Source organism: Lepisma saccharinum, chromosome 16, assembly GCF_977018435.1.
Source record: "Lepisma saccharinum chromosome 16, izLepSacc3.1, whole genome shotgun sequence".
Classification (NCBI taxonomy): domain Eukaryota; kingdom Metazoa; phylum Arthropoda; class Insecta; order Zygentoma; family Lepismatidae; genus Lepisma; species Lepisma saccharinum.
Genome location: NC_139244.1, coordinates 45,855,267 through 45,881,104, shown reverse-complemented (window position 1 = coordinate 45,881,104; position 25,838 = coordinate 45,855,267). Strand labels below are relative to the sequence as shown.

Below are 25,838 nucleotides of genomic sequence, written 5' to 3'. Positions count from 1 at the left end.
GGACTTAACTTTCGGGGGGGCAGAATCAAACTTGGGACTTCAGGAGGTAGGATGGACAAATTTTCCATCCAATAAAAAGTCCAGAACTAATATAAACTTAAATTTGCGCAATCGTAAAAAATACTTTTCAATACTTTGCTCCTTGGGTCCCAGGAGGTTGAGAAGTATCCACAGGGAATTTAGTAACCTGGAAATTGGGGGGGGGGGGGGGCAAGTGCCCCCGCCAAATTACGCCTGTGGAAAATGGTCACAAAATGAAAGAAAAATGAGCTACTTGAAATGTGGTAAAACAATATGGCCTCCCCGATGGCGCAGTGGTACCTTCGCCGTCATCCACTTGTAATCAAAAGCTCCCAGGTTCTATACCCGGTGGAAGCACATAGTGGTTCGGATTCCACTTTAAACTGTGGGCCCAGTCCCGATTAGCCTTACTGTGCATAAAGTGGACTTAAAACAGCAAACCAATCAATCAACAACATAACTTGTCATGTGAGGGGTGCGGTTCTCACCACTTTGCAATCCCGAACCTTCACATGTATTCTTATAATTCTGGCGTCTGGATCAGTTACGTGCAAAAATGCATTTTAGTTTTCAATTGTACATTACACAGATTTTGTTATTTTTTAGTTCCATCTCGACTGGTCTGGTCCCAGTCTCTTCTCGGTCTCCGTAGCATTTCAACCATAGACTGTGACAAAAAGAAGTCAATACCATTTAAATATCATCCGGAACATTGGGGGATATAATAGTCGTAATTTTTCTAGTTTCCGCTCTTTCGGAACTACTGCTTCCTAAAACAAATAAAAGATTTCAACAAAAAATAGACATCGATACACTACATACTAGGAGACAAACTTATTGGTCAAGGGAAAAATTTTGGTCATAAGGGATATTTCTTCAGTTGCTGGTGACAACACTGATTCCGTGAAGTGACTGCAGATGCGCACGTCTTTCGAAGAATTCAAGCTTTCTAATGCTTATCAGCAGAGAATAAGCTACTTTACCACCATGTATAATAAAAACAACGCCACGTAAAGACGATTCTTTTATAGTATTACATTTCGATTCGATAACCGTTAAAGAACACTGCGGTCATTTTGTCTCTTGAACATAGATCATGACTTGGGCGATCACGTCTCCACTGTCGTCTGCTGCAGTTACCGCCTCTGGCAAATCATGAACAGCAATGTCGCCAACTGCACTATTCAAGAATGTCCAAGCGATATATAAGCATGTCGGGCGGCACGTCATTTAATATCTGAATATGTTTGTACTTTGTTCCCGAGCCATGAGGCACATACGTTTCATGTTTAATTGTGCGTAACGAATTGATAACGCGACAGACCGTCGAGCGTTTATTGAAAATTTGTCTTGATAACTCAATATTTATGACTTTTTATTTTTATCTTGAAAGTTGTGACTTTTGGTTGCAGAATGATAAGAGTTTATATAGTGAATCAATTCATCCAGATAATAGTTCTGTGAAATTATATCATCCTCTTTGTTAACCAAAACGTACAACTACCAAACAAAGAATATTATCCAGTGAAAACTTTCTTATAGCAAAAAGGGAGAAGAAAAGAAAACGTTCTTATATAATTTACACTACCAACTTAGTAAACAAACTCACTAGTTTTGGTCAGCGGCGTGTGCAGGTGGAGGTTGAGGGTGATTATAACCACTTTCCTTGGATTAATTAGTCCTAATTAAAAATGAAGACAATCTTGAAAGATCGGAATACATACGTGCTCTCATATATCCATCTTTTTTTTTTGCCTTTACGTGTAATAACAATAATAATTATTAATTTACCTATTTTGATAATAATGTGATCATTAATAGAAAATTTAATATTTTAAACCTGTTTAAATTGGTGGCCGCGGTGGCTCAGTCGGTAACGCGTCTGACTACCATGCTCCGGGAACTTTTCTAACGTTGGAAGCGGCCCCGGCGCCCACCCAGCGTCGAATAACATGGGTACCTGGGGAAACCTGGGGGTTAAAGGCGGTCAGGGGCGTGGTGCTGATCACATCTACCCCCACTCACGACCGGATCAAGAAAGTGTGGGGCGTTACCCCCACACCCCCTATACGCCTTCATGGCGTGGTGCTAAGCACAGGGGAACACTTTACTTTATTATTATTATTATTTAAACCTGTTTATTACAAACGTTATTATTATCATTAGAGCCCAGGAGGCTCAGCCGGTGAGGTGCCTGACTTCCGCGCGGGAGACCCAGGTTCGATAATCGGAGTGCGTGATGATTTCACATGATAATTTTTCCAGCACTCTCACTGCATGGAGTGGCTGCATGCACGAACCCAGCCTTTAATAAATGAGTACCTGGGCAGTGGCTTGGCCATGTTTTTCCAAAGGGGAAGATATACATACCTTTTTAGCAGTCACCCCTCATTTTGCCATTTTTCCTGCCTCTGGCGTTTTTTAAGGAATCCTGGGTCAAAGGGGGGTTATGTCCCACCTGGGAACGCCACTGTATGTATTTTCCTTCTTTCAATTTCTTTATTTTATTCTCTACAGCCTCTCTCATATTTTTTCAGTAATTTCTCTTCATTCACTTCTTAAAACACAAATTGATGTCCCCTTTCTGACCCTCTTTGGAAACTTTCGTGTGGACGCCCATGCATATTAAAACCTTTTTTAACATTTATTTTAAAATTCGCGAAACAGGTGTGTGCCGGCCTCCGTGGCTAAGTGGTAAGCACAGCTCAGCTCCCGTCCCGGGTTTGAAACCCGGCCTGTGCATGGTTATTGATTGTGTGTCCCTTCATCATATCATCCTCATCTTCGCGATTAGCCAAAAGTGGCAGAAATGCGAAGTAAAATAAACCAAATCAACGAAACAGGTGACGTTCAATTTAGTTATATTTTATATTGGTTGCAACACTGCTAACAGACTTCTCAGTGACTGTAGTTTTCTGGTGTCGAGAGTTCCACCTGTTGATCTGAGTATGGCGGTGCTCCGTAAGTTCGTCTCGCAGTAGTGAGTTAGTGTGAAAAAAATGAACGGGTTTACTGTTACCAGGACCCCTCGTCAGGTGTTCCAGGACACGGTAAGTGCATTTGTTCCATATTCTCATTGTTTCCGGTAGGCGTTCGTCCATTGTCTTCCAAAGACAGCGCCCAGACGAACACATGTGAGCAAACATTGAAACTTTTTGACATTTTGAATGCTGGCTGCACGATCGTGCATCGCAATGTTGCCAAGTTGTCGATGGGCGAAACACGTGACAGGGTGATGGGCTTGTAAGTGATTTCCAGTTTATTGTGGTGTTTGTAGTTTTGTGTTGTTGTCGCTCTTTGTTGTTTTCTTGGTGTCCGAAATGGTGTGATCGCTTTGGTGGAAGTTGTGCGTGTAGCAAGTGACATGTTGTTGTGGTGGTTTGGCATCGTCGCGTGTTTATAGTTCATCTCAAGGTAGTGCTGGCGATGACTTCTGAACCGAGCGGTGCACCGGCTGCCTTGAGATGAGTGCGGCCACCTTTCTTCTTGCTGCTCCGTCAACCTACCTGTTGTTGAATTTCGTAGCTATTATTGGAGCTCAATCGAATACGTTTTATCTTGTCTGGAAGGTCGCTTGTGTTAATACGTACATCCTTTACGACAGTGAAGGAGCCGGTCTGGTGTCAAGGCCGACTTCCGCGGTTTAGGATCGTGGAAGTTAGTTGTAATTATTGTCACTATACGTCGCCTTTCTACCTTTCTAGGTTAATCGCAACAATGAGAATTCACAGTGAATTGGTGAAACGGTTATGCTTTCTACCACGAAAACTGGCGAAAAAGTTTTTTTTTGTAAAACACCACCTGAGAAAATGATCAGATAGGATAATTATAATCAAAACCCAAGGGGGGTCAGTAGGGGCAGGTGCCTGAGACTGGAAAGACTTCATAGAATTCAAATTTTGAAATTGTAGCGTGAGAACATAGACGAGAGGTGCGGTGAGAGACAGCAAATTAAGTAACCCACCCACTCACTCTCTAGCCTTCTTAAACCCGAAGATTTATGCCTGCAGCAACACAAGCCTTCCATCTGTCCCTATCCTGGGCAAGATCAATCCAATCCCTTTCCATCCTTACGGATTTCCTTTAGGTCCATCTCAACGTTATCCCTCCATCTTCGTTTTGGCCTTCCTACAGGACTCTTACCATCAGGTTTCCCAACAAGAATCCTGTAAACAAATTAAATTAAATGCAATCTTTCCAGATGTAGATAAACACTAGATCGATAGCTGATGACCTAAAGCCATTGCATTCTGGATGTACACTTACGGAGGCTTGTGTGTTCAAATTAAGTGCCTGTGCAAATTATCCTAGTGCTGGTCAGTACCGGACAAGCATGGGCTCATCGGACCCACTGGCGTACGCAGAGGAGGCTGAAGGGGCTACAACCCCCCCGAAATTTTTAGAAAATAAAAAATTCAAATGAAAGCAGTAATGAAGTCGGAAAAAGACTTAAAAATGATCCCCCGAAAACCAATTTTCTGGGGGTGGGGGTGGAGGAGGGTCCCTCCTATCGCCCTTCAAATTGCACTCTGCATTAAAATGAATAGATGCATGTATTTTTGCTAATTTCAAATGACAAACTTCTGGTTCTTCCGTTCCATCACATTTTCGCCTTTTCGGAATTATCTGTTTTTAAAAGAACTACAAATTCTAAAAATAAAGTGGATTTATGTAAACTTTCTATTAAAAAGCAGGAAATTGTTTGTACTCTTCTAAAATAGAATTTTCTATGACCAGATGAAAAATGTTCCTGTACCACTGAACGCACCTATGCACCATCCGAGTTCACAAGCTCACCCCCCCTCCCCCCGCCCCGAAAAAAAATCCTGCGCACGCAATGTTCGGACCACTCCGGAAAGGTTGTGAAAATTTTACTGCTCCACGATGAAATTTTTACAAAGAACTTTAGATGTATTTGGAACGGAAGAAGACTTCCCTTGTTTCGTGCCGATATATGATATAACTGCTTAAGCTTTGACAGAGACAATTTTGAACAATTGCGAGTGTGCTTAGGCCTGAATATGAACAATTTGGTGAGTTTCGGCTTTGATGGAGCTGCAAACATGGAAGTACAAGCAGGCCCGCAGCCAGGAATTCTTGCTAGGGGGGGGGGGGGCGCAAAGTCAATCCTATAGGGGGAAAATTTTTAATATATTGTTTAATATTATTACTCTATTGTGTCGCGTTTGCAGGTATGCGGGAGCACGTGCCCCCCGCTCACAAAGAAATAAGTAACTGGAAAGCGATGATATCGTGAAATTCCAACGAACAACAAAAAATTTAACATAGGCTAATCGGGAATGTATCTACTTGAAATTTAAACGGGCCGCTACTGAAAATCGAATCTGAGGCATCTACATTGCAGATCGATAATGTTAATTGGCGATTAATACATACCAACAGTTTTGGGCCTCTCTCAGAACTGATTAAGGGAGTCGTTTATAAATCGTGCTTCATATTTATTCCCTGCAGTTTCCAGTATGCCAGATATTTCCGCATAAAGGAATCTAATGAGAAATCAATAACACTAATGGGTTGTGTTTTGCAAGATAAATCAAATCAATTAAATAATAATGATTACATATTATCTACACTTTGATGAATTCTGTAAAAATTTGTAATACTTTTTTGTACATTAAAACCTGGGTCTCTCAGTCTACCACGGATCCTATTTGCTTCAAAATGGAGTCTCTTACATCACTACAGACAATGTTGACTTACTGGTTACGCTATCCATTTTGCAAAATATTGTGTGAATTGTATTGTTTTTCTTTAAACACATTTCTTTGGCACCCAACAAAGAAATAGGAACCCCTTGATTGATCAATGACTTCTTGGATTACGGTGTCATCATAGTTTTGTATTCTCTTTACATTTTGAGAAATATGTTCCTTAATGACTGTAGTACGAAACCAACTGTAAAAGGGGCCTCCGTCACCTTACTCCATCCTCGCAGCGTGAGGTCTCTCGGGCACTTATCGCCACCACTGAACAGAAACGTTAAATCCCCAAATATCCGAGTTTTTTATGGTGATACTGATTCCTGCTAGTCAGAGAATGGCGTAAGTTAGGAGAATCCACTCCACAGCAGAAGAGTTGATAGAATGTTTTGTGGAATAATTAAGTTATAAATAAAATATAAAGGTATAATAGTTCACCGTGCATACAGCACCGTGCTATGAAGACACATTTAGGGGATGTGGGGATAGATAGATACCCACACATTCTCGATCTCGGCCAAATTGAAGGTGATGTGATCAGCACCACGTTGTGACACGTTGAAGCATGTTGAGGAACATCTCGTTACGTCAACAGCATCTTACCAGTTGATGAGACCTGGCTTTACTATTATGACATGCCCACTAAAGCCCAGGAAAACAGGACTGGCTCTTAGAAGATAAAAACACGCCCGTGTCTGTGCGAAAATCATGATCCGTAAAGAAGAGAATGGTGAATGCCTTCTTTACCATAAGGGGAGTTGTGGTGCGGGTGGTGCTGGAAACAGAAGACAGTCACCGCGAACCTACACCGTGGAGTGCCTGCCCAGAGTACTTCAAGCTCTCTTGTAGTCGGACACTTAAGTTTCTCCACCATGACAACGACGCTCCTGTCCACCGCTCCAAAGTTTGCACCGAGATTTGCCACGTACTGTGCTGAAGGTGCTGGAGCATCTTCCCTATGGTGCAGACCTCGCTCCATGTGATTTAGCACTGTTCCCTCGCGTCAATAACAGGTTAAAGTAGTAGGTTTCCAACAGAGAGGACCTTCTAAGGGCGTGGGATGACGAGTGTGCCCAGCTCACTGAAGAAACCAGTTGATTTTCAAAGGATGAAGAAGTGTATAGTGTGTTGTGGAAAGTAAGATTGTGAAAATTAAAGGTGTATTACAAAACTTATTAGTGCCTTTTCTATTTACACTCCAAAAGCTGCTTTCTAACAGAAATAATAAATGTGAAACACGATCACATTTTCGTCATGTTTGATAATTGACCCAGTAGCCGACCTGGTAGTGGGGTGGTTACACAACGCACTACGATGAAAGGAGTTCCTGTGCGAACCCCAGCCTTGACATGGGTGTGGCTTGTGAGTGTCCCTTCATCAATTTCATATCATCACTCATTCTCATTGTCAGTTGACTACAAGTGGCAGAAAAGTAACTAAAATCAAATATTCACACACACTCTCTCTCTCTCTCTCTCTTCCACATGCTATTTCAAGGTGCTATTTCAATTTAAAATTTTGGGTGCGTCAGCACTAAGGCTATTTTGCACCCGGCACATTATACGGGGTCCAGCCCCTTATCGTTTCACATAACAACTCTAACGTTGCATAACTAGAATCATAAAATATTCTGACTTTCGTTAAAAGCTGAGGCTGTAAAGGAGCACTCAGCACAAATAAGGACAAAACACAGGGCAACACAAACAAAATTATACTGGCCATGGGGCCAGTCGCCAGAGACTCGTTAGTCTGCAGTCCAGGGTGTACTACCTGGAAGTGAGGTTACTATTGGGTGCACTACGTGGAAGGAGCACCCCTTACACCCCTCTCTTCCACATGCATCACTGACACTACTATCTACTATCAACAGGCAGACGTGGGGAAACAAAAAATTGAGCAGTTCAAACTCCATAGAAATACATTCAAGAAAACATATCCGAACACATTACGCACCTTTAATAATACAAGACCACTCAGAATGTCTAGATACTGAAAATCGTGAAAGCATTTTCCGAAATCTGGATCTGGAAAGGATTTTCTCCCCCCCCCCTAATTCTGGTATGACATTAGGGGGAACATGGTCTCAGGGGGGCAGTTGCTCCCCTCTAGCTACGGGCCTGAGTACAAGACATATTAGTGGTGATCAGGCTCGAATCAGCGAGAGCTGTACTATATAGGTTCACTTCGCGGTCCACAGTTTGAATCTCGTGTTGTCGATTGTATTTTCCATCTCGTGCGTAACAGCTTCGTAAAAATACTCAAAGACAAAAACGTTTTGATGCATCATGAGAAGAAATGGGCAAAGACACACACATTGAGATGGTTTCGGCCCACACGCAATATTCATGCATAACAACAGCGGAGTAGAGTGATAGAAGACGTTCACGTCCTGGCAGCCTTAAACAGTGGCGACGATTTGGGCAACAGTTGCTCCCATTTTTTACTTCTGCTCTATGGCCTCTTAATGCTAAGCCTTGTATATACCAAGGGAAATTAAGCTCCTCCCGCCCCCCTCCTTACGTTTGGAACCTAATCGCCACCACTGGCCTTAAATATGCACTTGTGAGGTTCTTTCTATACCCATATAAGAATATGTTGTTTAGCCCCCCCCCCCCCGAAAATAATTTCTGGATACGTGCCTGGTGTCAACCATTGAAGGACAGGGGTGACGCCAATGGAGCTCGCCCCTCTTCCCGGCTGTTGTATCTTTCACAGTCTCATTCAGGAAGTGTAGTGGAGTGAAATTCTCCATTCGTCGATACAGAACAAAGAATTGCTGTATCATATGGCTCGGAAGTTGATGACCTAAAGAAAATCTTTAAAAGAAATACCTATGGAATTACCTTAAAATTTTACAAATTCGCACTTAAAGTGAAAGCTTGATTTTTTCCATAAATTACAAAAGACTAATTTTATATTAATTAAATTAGGCACACACAGGAGATGTACTACGTAGAACTAACTATCAGCGAAAAAAAAACAGCCGAAACCAGGCCGGCTCGGTAGCTCAGTGGTAAAATAATAATAATATATTAATAATAATAATAATTTTAAAAAAGTGGTAGAGAAATGTCACGGAATGCCAGAGACCCGGGTTCGTGTCCTGGTTGAACCTGATATTTTCGCTGATAGCTCAACTAGTTTTATAATTTGATATAATCTGTTGTTTTGTGGTAAACTACCGAATCAAAGGAAAAAGCAATTAAGTGTTAATGTAGTTTTCTATATTTTTACTTCCAGGTAACACAAAATACTCGCAAGCTTTTTCTGTACAGTGGGATCCATTAGTATTACCGCGCAAATTGTCCATCACTATGTTCCTGCACTTTATTTGACCCAATAAGGGCTTCAAGAATTAAAAGAAGCTGTTGACAACTTCTGCACCAACATACATAAAAATCCATAGCTTAAAAACACATAGGATGAAAACAATCATGGACAATTTGCACGGTAATACTCATGGATCCCACTGTACAAGTCATTCACCTCCGTTCAGGGTGACCTTTTAGTCAGTCAGCATCTGAATATACAGTTGTGTTCCGTGTGCATCTTATTATTAATTTTTTTTTGTTGTGACTAATTTTACTTTAAAATCACAGATTAAAGCTATAATTGTGGCCTGTAAGGGAATCTCAAAATAAGCTTCACCCACAGTATTTTAACTTTACTAGAAGAAATGTAAATCTTACCACAATTAATTATAACGAGTGCCAAAGATTTCAGTTAGAATAATATTGTGCTTTCGCATTGAGCATATTTACAATTAATGGCGTACTGCTAAAAATACCATGTTAGTGAATTTATATATGTAAGTTATGGTAACATATGTATTTAAAATTCACGAAACAACAGGTGAGGAGACAAATAAACCTCAAAAATGGAGAAAATTGCAACAAAAACAGTTTAAAAAAAATACTGAAAAATGACCTAAAATCAAAAATGGCCGAAAAATGCAAAAACATGCAAAATAAAAGCAATGTTTTCTGTTTCTAACTGAAGTGAAACGGACTACTATCAGGTTTAGCATTGTCTTCAAGGCCCAGAAAAAAAATGATTTGTCATCAATAGAGCCCGGAAGTTCAGGCATTTATTTTCATTAAAATAGGCAGGAAAAAAGGCATTTATAATGTGGAAAATAGGCACTGAAAATGAAAAAAAGGCAAAATAAACCGATAAAAAGGCACATTTGGAAGTCGCTTACATTTATCTATAATTTCTGGCAAAATGTTAAAATCTACATTGGGAAGACCATTTCAATTTTCTCCGTCTTGATTGCACATAACTACAAGGTGTTTTTTTTAAGTTCTCAACATTCATTGATAGTCATCTGTGAGAGAGAATGTTTGTCATAATAGAAAATGATCTTTCTACTTCTATAGAAGTGGTTGGAGCATACATAAAACAAGCTAATGTAGCTGGACTCATTTTGATAACAGCATTTTCACCTTTTAGAATATCACAAATTGTTTTCAATTGTTTCAAGTCCTCATTTTCACTCACTACCTGTTTGCACTTTTCCGCAACAGCTGAGCCCTTTTCTCCTGGCACTTCCATCATCTGCTGCATAGATTCATCCAAGATTCTCATGGATGCTACAAGAGTCCCACCTCTTTTTTCTAGCTTTGTAATTGTCTCTGGCAATCCACCATAATGTGTAAAAATAGACGACAGTTCATTCTTCAGTTCTGAATAGCACAGGAGTTTTTCACTTCACGAATTGAAGCCGCTTCATTTTCTGGAAGAACATCGATCACCTCACTGATTTTTTTCAAGGTTGTTAGCATAATATATAGCTGATGATATCCAGGTTCCGCATCGCGTCAAGACTGGTTGTGGAGGTAAACTAAGCTCAGGCGCAACTTCCTGAAATTTTCGGATTGGAGAGGGAGATTTCAGAAATATCTTCTTTGTGTTTGAAATCAAACGGTCCACTTCAGCAGTCAATCATGCACAAGGAAATGTTAACCGAAAGGCAATATCCTAACTCAGCCTCACACTTTTCTCCTTCAGCAACGTTGAAACATGCGTTAGTTCAATATTACTTAAATAAGGCGAAAATTATTCGCATAATAAACGGAAGAAAAATAAATGCCAACAACGTTTTTTGGGAGAAAAATAATTTATATACACATTTTTTTAAAAAAAATGGTCAAATTTCATTGAAAAAGGCAAAAAAGGCATTATAATTAAAAATAGGCAGTGTGGTCCCAAATAGGCAAAATAGGCAAAATGAAAAGGCTTCTAAAACATTTGAAACAACATAAAAAACTTATATCCGGAAAAAATTATCAATATACGCAATAGATAAAAAGAGGCATTTTGCCAAACTTCCGGGCTCTAGTCATCAATTTCCTAGCCCTAATCATAAGGATAATTTCAATGAAAACAGGTTAACGAGTGTGGAGACAGGGGCATCACCACTAGGTGGGGCAAGACCGTGATAGAGTCTTCCCTCCTTCCTTCTGCCGATCCAAATACCTGTAGGTGAAATTCTCCGACCCCCCCCCCCCCCAAAAACACACACTTTCGCACGTCATTCTTACAAAAATAACGTCAGATCCTGGAGTTTCAGCCCGAATATGTAGAAAAGTGATTTAAAAATAAGCAAAATAGAAATATAAATAGATATATAGATACTGAAAGAAGTGGACATAACAAGATAAAAGAAGTTATGGAATGAAGCTAGAACCTATTATACAAGTATTGAGCTAATATCTTCAAATTACCGTGAAATTTCGATATTTTTAATGGATTTTCCCTTTTCCCTCAAAATTGGTCCGAATTTCCCTGCAAAAGTGTAACTTCCCTGGATGTGGCAACACTGCACCATGTTACTTCATATGAACATAATTCGTTTGAAATTCACAACGGACCCACCTGTGTAAAATCCACCTTTTGACGTAACGGGTTTCCAATTCACGCCCACAGGAACTACCCTGGCGCCATCTCTGTGTCAACAGATATGCCTACCAAAACATTCCTTTTACCTTTCTCAAACATAAAGAACAGCCACACAATAAGCAGATTGTTCACGTTAAAACAAACGTGGCTAAATAATGGTACAATCCGGCAAAAACAATTACACGAGTTTAATTACAGTACATGGATAACGTTGAAACTACACAGTGCACAGGAATGAAAAATTGTTTGGAACATGTAACAATGACACTTCGCACTTACAGTACATGAGATGTGCCACATTAGAGTAGACGGATAATTCTAGTTCTGCCGACCTCTGTGGCGGAGTGGTTAGCACAGCGCGCTACGGTGTCCCTGGTTCGAATCCCGACCGGGGCGTGGGTGTTCTTTGCCAGTGTCCCTTCACCAATTTCACCATATCATCACTCATTCTTATTGCTGCGATTAGCCAAAAGTAGCAGAAATGCGACGGTAAATAACAAATATCGAACAAGTCTAGTTCTGAGTTAGACTACAGACTTCAAAGTCTTTGGTAATATTTTGCGGGGGGCCCAAGATTTGTAGATCCGACACTGCGTTCAAACCAGAGGCGCAACCACGACCAGGGTACCAGGATAAATGTACCAATAATAATAATACTAATAATTTAATAATTGTCATTATTATTTTAATAATCATAAAGCTAATAATAATAGTGTTATTATTATAACATTATTATTATTCTTATTATTGATTTGCTTTATTTCACTTCGCTTCTTGTGCCACTTTTACCTAATTTGCGAAGATGGGGATGAGTGATGATATGGTGAAATTGATTATTATTATTAGTAGATCTAGTAGTAGTAATAGTATCAAAGACGTTATTACACTCGCAAATTATGCAAAAAAGGGGTAGAAGTTGGTGCTAAAGCATTTGTGTTCGAACAAACGATTTGAATTATTTTTTCAACACGTTCAATATCACATAAATAATGGAAAACAAGTACACAAACTATTTTTCAAAGACACCAAATGCTTGATAAATGCATTGTCAGCCGGCCCCCGTTGTTTAGCACATCGCGCTATGACGCCAGGGGTCCCGGGTTCGGATCCTGGCCTGAGCATGGATGTTTGTGAGTGTCCATTAATCAATTTCATCATATCATCACTCATCCCAATCTTCGCAAATTAGCCAAACGAGGCACAAGACGCGAAGTATAATAAAGGAAATCAATCAATCAATACATAAATTGTCTCAAATGTGAACACTCCCTTTCCTCGAAACAATTGTTCATGCATTTAGAACAAAATCAATTATTTCTCTGTCTGATAATTTACCAGTGGCGTCTCGTGGCCTCAAATGGGCTTATTTTTAAAAGAATTTAAAATATAATGACGATTCACATGAATTACAAAAAATAGGTATTTTTTTCTTCTAGACTACAAAACTGGACTTACTTTTTTGAAAGAATTTAAAATGTAATGACAAATTACATGAATTACAAAAAAACGGGTATTTATCTTCTTCTAAACTACAAAACTGGACTTATTTTTTTAAAGAATTTAAAATATAATGACAATTCACATGATTACAAAAGAAACAGGTATTATTGTGAAACATACCTTTCTACGAACGTTGACTCCTGTTCTTCTGCTCAGCAAATTTTGTTATTATTTTTTCGTTGAAGCCCTCTATGTTTGAAATGTATTCTTTCACTATTGTAAGCAAGTGCCAAGGCATTTGGTCTGTCTTGTCCCATTGCATTTCTTAAGCAGGTTTTAATACGCTTCAATGTGCTGAAACATCGTTCAGATTCAGCTGTTGCCACTGGAGTTATTAAAACTATGTTTGTCATTTTTACTGTTTCTGAAAAGATACCCTCTAAATAATTTTAAATAAAAAATGAATGCAATCTACTGATAGAGTTTATGTTTTTCAACTCTTCACTACAATAAAGAACACGAAGTTCCCTCTAGTTTTCCCTCTTCTATGAAGGGATAATAAATCTGGGAAGATGCCTCTGTTTAAAGATTGTTCTCTTTCATTATGTCCTCGTAGAGCAAGTTCATGTCGACCACAGAATTTTAAGCAATCGATAATTCTATTTAATATATGCCTATTTTTCCGGACAAATTCATTGTGTCTTGTAATTGACAGCCTATGTCCTTCATCAATTTGTGTTCGAACATCAACCCTGCCAAACTCACTCAAACATAGCGAATGAAAGCCACCAAAACACTACAGAACAACACGCGAGATCGAACGCGACGCAACGGAAGTAGCCCCGAATCAGCACTCAAATCCATTGCACTCTCCCCTCCTCTCTCTGCTAGCATGTAACCTTCACTGTAGCGTAGGTGGGTGTAGGCCACGTCTTCCTTTGCGACGTGCCCCGGAAAACGATAATTGACATCAATGCCGCTAGGAGCGCTGTCGTATCCATCGCAGCAGACGATGAATTTACGTGGGTAAAAATCGCCTTTTAAAAGACTGTGTGATAGTTATGCGTTATGGTGATTGATAATTACGTGAATACGTCAGCTTTTCTTTAGGGGTTAAGCCCCGGAAGCCCCAAGGGACGAGACGCCACTGTAATTTACAATGCATTACAGAAGACAATGATAAATTGCGAGCGAAGCGAGCAAGAACATTTTTGGATCCAATCTTTTTGCAGGCTGAAATCAATATTGATTTAATAAGGCTCAAATAATTTCACGGGACGCCAATACATTCTCTCTTTTACAACTTTTGTGCCTCCCCGATGGTGTAGTGGTAACATCCTCGCCGTGTGATTAAGGGCTCACGGATTCGATACCCGGTGGAGGCAAAGTGGTTTGGATCCCAATTTAAACTGTAGGTCCAGTCCCGATTAGCCTTTCTGTGCGTAAGTGGGCTTACAACCACAAATCAATCAATCTTACAATTTATTTTCATTTAGATCATTCGGCGCCCAGAACCGACTTTCGCTGTTACCTAGCTACGGTTCTCAACTTGATAAGGCTAAGAAAAGCAGGTATTTCGAGCGAAGCGAGCAAGATTTTTTTTTGAAAAGTATTATTATTTGCATAAAATTTGAAGTTGTGGGCGGTAATTGCCCCCTGCAGGTACACTTGGCTGTCAATGTTTGCCTCCCCCTATAACTCATATCGGTCCAAGGTTGGGAAGAGGCATGCCCCCACCCTGTGGTTGCGCCACTGGTTCAACCATTCCTGTTTCAGCTGTTCCGAAAGTTGTCTGTCATCTTCATAAGCTTTGTTACTTCGCACCTTGTCCCATGTACTTCAACATTTGTGTAATAAAATAGCAGAGTATACAATGAAGCAAGAAAAAATTTCCTTGCTCTCTCACCATCATTTGTAAAGATAATACAGCTTTCAACGTTGTCTGTAAATTATATTTTTGTTTGTATATTTCGCCGTGTTGCTTTGCCCTTCCACATTAATGTATGGATCCCATTTGCCCTTGTCGCTTTCGCTGTACACGAATCTATCGTTTTCGGATTTTGTCCTTATACACAAAATTTGTTGATGTTCTACGAGAAAGTGTCTAATTGAAAATGGGTTCGTTCGTTAGAAATAGGATGTTGTCTTGATTATTTTGTAACAAATTCTAAAGAGTTGAAGCAGATGGTTTAAATGCCTAATTATTCTGTTGATTACAGAGTAGCTATGATAAGATATTGTATGAGTGGTTTAAGTTTTAAATGTTTTATGCTAGTGCTATTTTGTATAGTTTTCGTTTCATTGCGATCATGTCATTGTTAGTGTTTTTTCGTCTATGATCTGATGAGAGAAATTTCGTAAAACGAATCTATAGGTGTTGGCCAAATCAGCAAGACAGCTGGCGTTGTGAGAGGGCGGTGATATGTCACTAACAGCTTGGAAAAACTGCGCCATAAACTGTTGTAGGGGAGTGGAACAAAAATGGAAGTAAAAACAAGTTAAATCTGCATTTGCTGCAACTGAAGATGTTAAACACTTTTTGCACCTTGTGTTCACTAGTACCGTTATTTACAATGTTTTTGTTGAAGGGGAGTTACAGATGCGTATGTATATTTATTTATATACTCACGGAATGTAGATGGAATAATGTATTGATGAGATGCAAGCAAGTAAAAACACTTGATGTATACTAGAAAATGAGTATATGTTTACGTTGCAAGTGTAATTGGAGCGATAAATAAATACACTGAAGAATTAGAGTGAAACCCGAAGGGCTCTCATGTCAAATTTACGTTTAGCTTTGTGTGATACTAACGTCTTGTCATTCAGTTTTGAATGCATAGATGTATTCTTTTATTATTGTTCTTCACTCCGTTTGATTTGTGTAATTTTCTTGAGATGAGCCAGGCGTTTTGTTACTACTTTTTTTTTTAATGATTATGAGTCTTAAAGAATGCTATTTTTATAACATTGGAGTATTCTGTACAGTTTACATAGTCAGCATTGAATTTGAAGGGGGAACTAGAGAATACCCCTCCCCGTGTGGAATTTCTTTCCAGTTTTCGGGCTTTCCTTATATTTTAACCTTTTAGCCAGAGCACCCTGGTTGGATCACCAGTAAAGGCACATTGTTCAGTAGTTCGTATTCTATTTTGAACAGTTGGTTCAGTTCTGGTAAGCTTCTCTAAGCATAAAACAAACTTTTCCCAGGTTTAAATGTTTAAAGCAACAGTTTCCCATAGAATTTCCACTATTAAAGGTATTAAAAAGAAAATATTCATCAATAGGTGGGTGAGGATCTTGAGGCACACAATACTGTATAACGGGGCCCCTGAAGCTTGGGGCCTCGGGCGAGTTTCCGGGTTGTCCCTTCCTATGGCCGGCTCTGTCCCTATATAACGGCGACCTCGCCATTAGTATATCTGTAACCTTTCCTAAATTTATATACTTGAAAGTCGACTGTACACTCACCGGCAATAAAAATGGGACACCCGGATCCTAAAATACTCCCCTGCAATGCGTTCTGTGTGTTGCCTAACTATACAGCGATAAGTAGTTTTTAAAAGCAAATTTTCAATGGCAAGTTCTACACCACCGTAAAGTTAGGCAACACACATAACGCCTTGCAGAGAAACGAGCATTTAAGGATCTAGGTGTCCCGTTTTTATTGACGGTGACTGTACATATGAGATCAGCCAAATTGTCCATCACAATTTTTAATCAACGTTTGTTATGCAATGTGAGATTCATGAATTGAAAGAAGCAGGCCGTTTGAGGCGTACCAGTAGAATTCCATTCACTAAAACACACAAGGTGTCAGAGAAAAATGGATGAAAATAGATATATCTTTCCAGTCGACTGTTCTATGTTTAAAAATAAAACAGAGTAATAAGGTAGGTGAGCCAAAGGTGGCCATAGTTAAGCATCTAGGGCAATTTACAAATCTCGAATGACAGATAAATTTATGAAATTTTAAGAAGTAACTCATAAGTAATTAACACCATGTACCATATAAATATTTTGTAAAATTGCTTGTAACTTTAAAAAAAATATTACAAAACCGTTACATCTGCTTATACTTTCGTAGAATATGTTGCTTGTGCTCAAGAAAACATATTTATTCATGTTTATTAATTTTTTTATAATTTATTAGATAAATTGCTAGTCTCAAAGTTTTGATTAGTGACATGCATTATGTACAGTACAGTAACGACACATAACGAAAGGTAACGAAATAAATAAAAGAAACACTTCCGCAAAAAAAAATTATCACTGAAGGATTTAACATATAAACCCAACATATTAATAACATTTAGTGATTCATGAAAGTCTGTGCAAATTTAACATTATTAGGTAATCTTTAATAATAAAACGTATTTTAATGTGAAAAAAGTGTAAATTCCAAAGGCGAGTGCAACCTGTTCGCCTCTGGACTACGTTTTTCAACAAAAATAGGTATCGTTCCTTTGACACAAAAGACATAAAGATTAAACGAGCTTTCAAAATATGCAAAAAATATTAACATTCGTTAATTTCAAGGACGTACACACACGCATTTCTTACTTACCTTAAAATACTAAAACTAAATCAAAAAACTAATCTGCTCGATCCCTGACACAATAACTTACATAAAATGGCTGCTGGTAGACCGAGAGTCCGAGACAGTTCGTTTTCTGCATAGTGCACCAGAGAAGGAATGGGTACATTGATGTAGTGCCATTTGTTAACTTTGTTAAATACAAAAATATATTAGTATATTTATACTAATATGATTTTCGTGAAGTGGGCCACCTTGGGAACAATGACCACCTTTGGCTCATCTATCTTAATAAGAACAATAATACAGTAAAACCTCGTTAATCCGGACGGTGGAGATAAATTGACCGGTTTAACAAAAGTCCGAATTAACTTAAATAACCTAAAAGAACAGTAGAAAATGCATTAAAACTAGGTTTATAGCAACAAAACACGTTTATTCTTGTGTATTGAAAGGGCATAGGCCTAAATACACTATACAGTACAGTACAAAGTCTGCGGGAAACAAAATTTCATCAGTGGTTGACTGCCTTTTCTTTGGGAAGTTCTCTTGTTGACTTCTAGCCACTTTTAAAACCTTGCATTCTCCCCCCTTTTTTTGCCTGTCCGGATTAAGCGAAGTCCGTCTTATCGGGGTCCGAATTAACGAGGTTTTACCGTAGAACAAATATTGAGTTCGAGACCCTGCTTTATTCTTGGTAGCAAGTGTTTCAGGGTGCGTGCACGTGTGCGCAATAACCCCTTCTAATTCTAGCATTGTGTGAAATGTTCATGAAGGAAGTCAGCTTCGGTTCCGCTGGAAAGAGCTGGTGTTCGGGTGAATTCATCGGAACTTGAGGCCCACCCACAACATTTCAATCTCTCTGAATGACATGATTTCTTGCACACAATGCAATTGGTCATTTTGCTCCAGCATCTCGTCGATAGTTTAGTCGCCAGGGCGTAATTGAAGGCGGCGTACCTGAACACGCCGCTGTATTCCCTGGAATAAAGCAGTGCTGCCAACTCGAGCGATAAGTGGCTAAATCTGGCTAATTCGACTACCGATTTTTCTGATTATTTTGCATCAAGATTGTTTATAGGAATTTGTGTTAGTGGCTTCATTTCCCAAACCATGCGCGTAAGGTATTATCAATAAGCCAAAAGTTTTATAATTTATGCAAATTTTCGCATTACTTATGCATGAAATTTTTTCGTTGGTTACGCTGTCTTATTCTGTACAGGTTGAATTATATACGATTGTATTCAGCTTGTGAAGTTATGTACAAAAGTAACGTTTATTTTCATGGTTTTGTTGTACGCAAGTGACAATTAATATTCCACCAACTCACATCATTCTAAACATCAGAGCCAGCAAACGGAATAAAAATTTTGGGTTTAGTGTGGCGTACGGAGGTGGTACCAAAATTTTTAGAAAATCAACATTTTGATATAAAAGCTGTGAAGAACTGGGGGTAAAACACAGTGAAATCCCCTTAAAATAATCCTCGATTGTAATCTTTGAGTGTACAAAGTTCTAAATATATTGTTAGACCTCGGATTTTAGCTTTTAACCTATTTTTTTTCCTTTACAGGTATGTAAGAAATAATAAGTTATGTCAGCGTTTCGTTAAAAAACGCAACAACTGATGAAGTTTTATAGCGTCTAAAATAACGTATTTTGCTTGTTGCCTAAATCGTACCTTTTTGTAGGTTTTATATATTTTTAAAGGTTCTACAGGCTTTTTATGTTACACAGAGGCATTTGCTTTGTTCGGTCACGAGAAAATTCAATGACGAACATGTTTGAAACGTACTCTATGTCGATTTCCCTTCCTCCAAGTCCATCGTGATTTTTCACAGCTCTTAAAAAAGCAAAATGTCTGGTGCCACTGTTACCTGTACAATCCAAAGTGGTCTGATTTGTGTGGTCTTACTCACTTTCGCATCACTTCGGTGCTTTGTGGCATTCACGCTTTGCAAACTAACATTTCAGCATTGAAGTTTGCAACACTGACTATGTTTTTGTTGAAAGATTATTTTCAGCATATTTAGATGATCCTCACGGACAAAATTGCGGAGTTTGACTGTGGAGAACATGAAAACAGATTGTTGCCTAACTATATGACGAAGAGTGGACTTTAATAGCAAATTTCCAATGGTAAGTTCTGCCATCGCCGTAGGGTTAGGCAACACACATAACATTATGTAAGATAGTGCGTATTTCGGGATATAGGTGTCCCATTTTCATTGCCAGTGACTACCTAATCAGCATTTCCAGAAATTTTGAACTATTTTAAGTTATTTTGAACCCACTTCAGTATTTTTAGAGCCTAGCTTAAGATTTTTAGGACCTATTTTAGGATTTTTAGAACCTATTTTAGAAACCTAAAAGCACTTTTTAGAACCTAAAAATCCTAGGTCTACTTTTTGTGTATACCGTCACCCTAGAAAGCAGAACCTTTATAATTCCATCCCCTCCAGAAAAAGAAAATCTTGCGTACTCCAGTGGCGTGAATATCAACAGGTTAAGGTCGAATATCGTTAAGAAAACCCCCGAAACAGACTAAATCCTTCATTGGAACTCGTTCAATGTTCTGTTATTTAGAGATTTGGCGAGTTTTGTCCTCGCGGGCTGGAAGCACTGTTGTAGAGTTGCCAGCTGTTCACGAGAGTGAATCGAGCAAAGATTCCGGACTGGGCCATTACGTTCTTTCGCAACTCGACCCCAAACTGCAACGAAATGCCTTTGTACAAATTTACGCAGCGTGAGAAAGTCGAAGGCCAATCAACAGGTGTTCGCTGGAGCCCTTTTTGTAGCAGTAACTCTTAATCCTCAACTGCTATTGTGACTTTATCACGTTCATGCTATTATTGAGTATAATCTGTTTCGATTATACACTCGCTCCTCACAAAAAGTTTGGAATATTGTTATATTAGGCAATAGGTGATAGGCACGGTGGCATATGTCGGCGAATCGAGAATGTCCACCAGACAGGTACCATGGGTTGTTGCATTCCAAGGCCGTGTCTATCACCTATTGTCTAACGTAACGATATTCAAAACTTTTTGTGAAAAGTGTTTATTTGTCATTGATTAACAATCACTCAGTAATTTTGATTGAAACCATCCCATTTTAAAACTGTATCTAAAAAAAATGTTCTTAAGATAATTGCGCCATTATTTTGAAGAAGCTTAACCAATAACTAACATACCCTATATTTTTAAATAATGATTTTCATCAGGGTTTGAAAAAAACCGATTTTTTAATAAAAAAACCCACCTGGGCCCACGTGGGTTTAATTGGGTTTTTCGGGTTTCGTCGTTTTTTTTTCGGGTTTTGTCGAGCTTTTATAAATAAAATGTGAATACATGTAATATAATTTACATTTGTAATTTCCGCTCAACCTACTCACTGCACTTCGCCGCCCGGCACACCAACTGGCAGACCACAACAAACTGCTAAACCATAGTAATGTGTATTTTTTATTCTTTATTCTCTTACGATTTCCTGGTTACCTCTGTGCCTCTGTGGATAGCAAGTTTGTATGTTTCAATTGATATTAGCAGACGTTGCAATAATGGATACATTACGATATAAGATACATTACGACTTTTGTCAAGCATCAAGAGATCAATTGGAAGTGTGTACTATTATCTTCAGTCACGAGCATTATAAAATAGCGATAGCATAGATAGTATACATAGTATTTCCCGATATTAGATTTTTTCAAGAAATACGCTGTTACATAGAAAGTAATAGTTGTGTTATTGTAATAATGTAGTAATCATGTAATTGTATGCTATTTGGTATACAAACTGCAGTAACGAATCTATTCAATATTGAGCAAACATAAATACGTTGCTCTTCAACATATATATTGGAATCTTTTGTCTAAAGTACCTGCAGAATTTACAGCTTAATATAGGTCTATGTAATTTATTAATAAAGATTAAACGTTTGAATTGGTGTACCGAGCTCTGATATTTCGTTCTACTTCATTTCAATATTGGAAGTGTTGTGCATTTTAGATAGCAAAATTAATCTCAAGTTATAATGACAGTCGTGATCGCATTCTAAGAATCTAAAATGCAATCTTCATTAGTATACACATCCTTCATTTCAGAAATAATTGAAATACCAAAGTTAATGAAAAAACCCACCGGGTTTTAAAATGTTTTTTTCAAGTGGGCCCATCCCGAAAAAAAACCGTTTTTTTTTCGGGTTGGGCCCACCTTAGCGAACCCTGATTTTCATGCAGCGTTATTTTCATTCGAACTTGGGTAGTGAATCCTTCAATCGAGAATTAGGTAACGATAGGGATGTTATGGAGACGAGACGAGATTTGGATACTTTTCGCCTCGTGTGTAACGAGGCCTGTCAAATGATAGGTGGGTTTTATCTGACGTCAAAATGCGCACAGCCGCCGCCATGTTTGCGGCCAATTTGATTTGTCGTTTGCAAGGAAATATCCTCGTCGTAGTTCGTGTTCGTTATATCGTTTGTTTTAAATCACGAATGTGTGTGTTAGTATATCCCACCCTCCCGCTTGCATTCCGTATTCTTACAAGAACTGGCCTCAATCATGGCTGCTCGAAGCCACAATGCAACAGTTTGTGACAACAGTTTCAGTAACTCGAATCGTATTTTTAAAGTGTATGTGTAATCTCGACTTGTAAGTGGATTTGAAAAGTGCTACTTATAAGAAGCTATAGGAGTGAAAGTAGAACCTACTGGTGACGCAGGAGATATACTGAGACAGGGTCGTTTCTGAGGGGTGAGGGAAGGGGGGGGGTCTATCGAGCTTGAGCTCTTCCAGAATTACCTCGACCCGCAAAATTATGGTTATTGAAAGTCCATTTTAAAGTTCTCATGCATGGTGATTGTCTTAGATGCAAGTCATGCAATGGTGTGTTTTGCACCAAGGATTATATTTAGGAGGAAGAAGACGGAGACCGTTGTCAAAACCGTGTGCTTGGTTCCAGTACTATTTCAAGATTGGCAGACTACTTTGAAAAAGACCATGTCTAATGCCATAGATGAATAATAATTTTTCTCATTTTTTATTGACTGACCCTCGAACACAGCCCCGCCCCCCAAAAAAGAAACCTGGCACTCTTCAAATTAAATCGTTTGGATAATTAAAATCCGCTTTATACACAGATATGCTAATCGAGACTTGGGCCTACAGTTTAAAGTGAAATCCGAACCACTTTGTTCCTCCACGGAGTATCAAACTCGGAACTAAATTAAATCGTTAACACTCCACTCTCCCTGAGTCATTGTGTTCAGGCTGTGTATGCCAAAATATAGACAGTTGATAGCGATTCGATTTACCATCCACATCTTCACGATCGACATCGGTATTCTTGATGTAAGTGTATCGGCTCGAAATTAAAGGGACTATTATATATAATTACTTCCCGTGTTTGTAAACATATATTTCTCCTTGGTGAAACAGCGTGTGTCATATGACTAAACCCACGTGGGAAAATCCACGTCAACTTTTAGACAGATATCCAGTCGGTTCGGTGCTGTAGGAAAGATGAAGAAAATGATGTGCAGGTCATTACGTGAACGATATTGAACTGCCCGATATCACGCTGCTCTAGACCTAGATCAGAAAGAGCATCTGCTCTAGGGGATGCTCCGAAGCAGCCGGTCGCCAGAGATGAAGGAATTCCCGTCTTCTGCGTGTCGCGTGGGAGGGGGTGCTGGGAGGAATGCAGCCGAGCGACGACCTTGAGGCCTGGTGTCGAAGGAGGAAAAGGCGGTGTCTCCTGCCTGGCCACTTGAGGGTCCAAAGATTGAGACCTCTTTTCGCCAGAGAATCGGCAACGTCTCCAGCTAATGTACTAGATTGGCAGATGGAAAGGTCTTAATATTTTGGGGATGACATTTACGACCAGTATGCTCTAAAATGTGTATTTTGGGTAATAGTTTGTTGATTCACAGGGTCTGGGTTTGAATCCCAGCCTGTGTGGACGTACCTTCATGACTTACATGTAATCACCATGCGTTGTCATCCTCGAGATTAGCAATAGACAGGAAAGCGACTTACGGTATATGAGCAAATGCAAAAAATACATTAAATTAAATTACAATGTTTTTATTTTCAGTTGAGGGATACGCCCACCTCCCCCCTGGCGTCATCACTGCCCCACTAAAATAATACAAACGAAAATGATATTTATTTCATATTATATTGTACATGATGAGTACGCTAGCACTGAGGCGATTTGCACACTTCGAATATGTGAGGACATGCATCGAGCTAGAAGAAATATCATGGAGACCTCTAGGGGAGGGTGGAGACTAATATAACTACATTATAGATAAAATTTGAGGCTATACCCAAACACACAGTACACACGTGGACAGGTCAAAAGATCCTGAAAGCCTCGTTAGCTTTAAACACAAACTAGTTCTTCACCAATGATTGCCTTATTTCTGGTATAGTCTCCCATTAAGAAATCATATTATTATTTTTCTTAATTTACTTATTTCACACTTTATATTTTGATTCTATTAGTTATAAAATGTTAAATAAATCCCAATACTTCACTCTTTTTATACTTGTGCGGCAAAACCATAAGATGTGTAAAAGACGAACATGCAAGCTTCAACGTATTCATCCTTCATGATGATTTTCAGGTGATAAAAAGCTCCAAGTAATAATAATCTATCTCTGAGCTACTACGTTTGAGAGTAATTAAATATGTAATAGATGACATAATATTGTAAATAGGAACTTCCGTTTCCTTAGTGGCTAAAATTCATTAATTTGCTCAACATTTCAATGTTATTAGGCTAATCGCTACAGTTTCTCTTTTCTACAGAAAATTGAAATGTAATGTCAGTTACAAAAGACCATAGGCAACAATGTTATATAACTATTGAAGTACAAGACAGTATATTTTTGAATGCAGCCCGTAAACCATTCATTTTTAAATCAATGTTGTATTGTTTTACTTCAATATGACAAAAATATTACAGAAACCCAGACATGTATATATATATATATATATATATATATATATATATATATATATATATATATAAATAAAAATAAAGGTAAAGTGTTCCCCTGTGCTTAGCACCACGCCGTGAAGGCGTATAGGTAACGCCCCACACTTTCTTGATCCGGTCGTGAGTGTGGGTGATGTGATCACCACCACGCCCCTGACCGCCTTTACCCCCCAGGTACCCATGTTATTCGACGCTGGGTGGGCACCGGGGTCGCTTCCAACGTTAGAAAAGTTCCCGGATTTGAACCGGCCGGGGATCGAACCCGGGACCTTCAGCATGGTAGTCAGACGCGTTACCGACTGAGCCACCGCGGCCATTTGTACTCACGCATGTGTATATACGTGCGTTTTTTCCCTAGTGTCCGAAGACGAGGACCAACACAATATATCTTCATTTTGGGTCATTGTAGGCCAGAAAAAGGTGGGTTTTATTTGTTCTTTTTTTGCCGTTTTCGGCGTTTTTTGGCTTATTGGTCCTTTTTTAGCCTTTTTTAAGGTCTTAACGGCTTTTTTTTGCAACTCCAACTTCTTTCGAATACGTTTTTACTGCCCATTCTCAATTCGAATCATCATCAGTTCATCACCTCTTAAACATCCCTTCTGTAGTAAAGAAATTTAAAAAAAGACAAATTAATATATTTGAACCATCCCTGAAACGAGAGAAAAAAAACATTTTTGGACTGAAAGAAGATGCATTTCATTCATATAGTTTTTCGCACTGTGTGTTCCATACCACCAGAATTTTGTATTTTTTTTATTCATTAAATATGTAATTAAAACTGAAGTTATTAATTAATTTGGATCATATTTATATGTCCTTTTTTCCGTTTTAGGTCCTTTTTTTATATTTTTAGTTTTTTTTATAGGTATTTTTTTGCCAATTTATAGGTCTGCAACTTCCAAGCCCTAGGTATAACTGATGGTTTTCTTTGGTTTACACCAGTCCTCATAGTAAACGCGACACCGCATCCCAAGCTCATGATGTGAATAGCCACTGAAGATACGAACATGCCGCCACCGTTTCGCAATGCCCAGTTGCGTCCACGGGAAGCGTAAAGTACTCTTGACATCCTTTTCAGCTTCTGATATTGCTGAAAATGACGTCACTCACCACAAAAACCTCCAGAAGCGGATATGAGTGTGAGTGGACAGAGTAGCTCCGCTGTTACTTATGCTTCGTTGCTCTGGACTTCCTCCTCGGCCTCAGGATTA

The 25,838-nt window shown here is 38.9% G+C and overlaps 1 protein-coding gene across 1 annotated transcript in view; it reads left to right on the top strand.

Annotated features, from left to right (window-relative positions):
• Nucleotides 1-2,936: 2,936 nt before the first annotated feature.
• Nucleotides 2,937-25,838, top strand: part of Lmpt (four and a half LIM domains protein limpet) — a 718,337-nt gene continuing 695,435 nt past the window's right edge. The window contains exon 1 of the mRNA XM_083138101.1: nucleotides 2,937-3,071. Within this exon, the coding sequence (XP_082994227.1) occupies nucleotides 3,021-3,071 (51 nt within the window). The 5' untranslated portion in view covers nucleotides 2,937-3,020. The remainder of the gene's footprint in view (nucleotides 3,072-25,838) is intronic.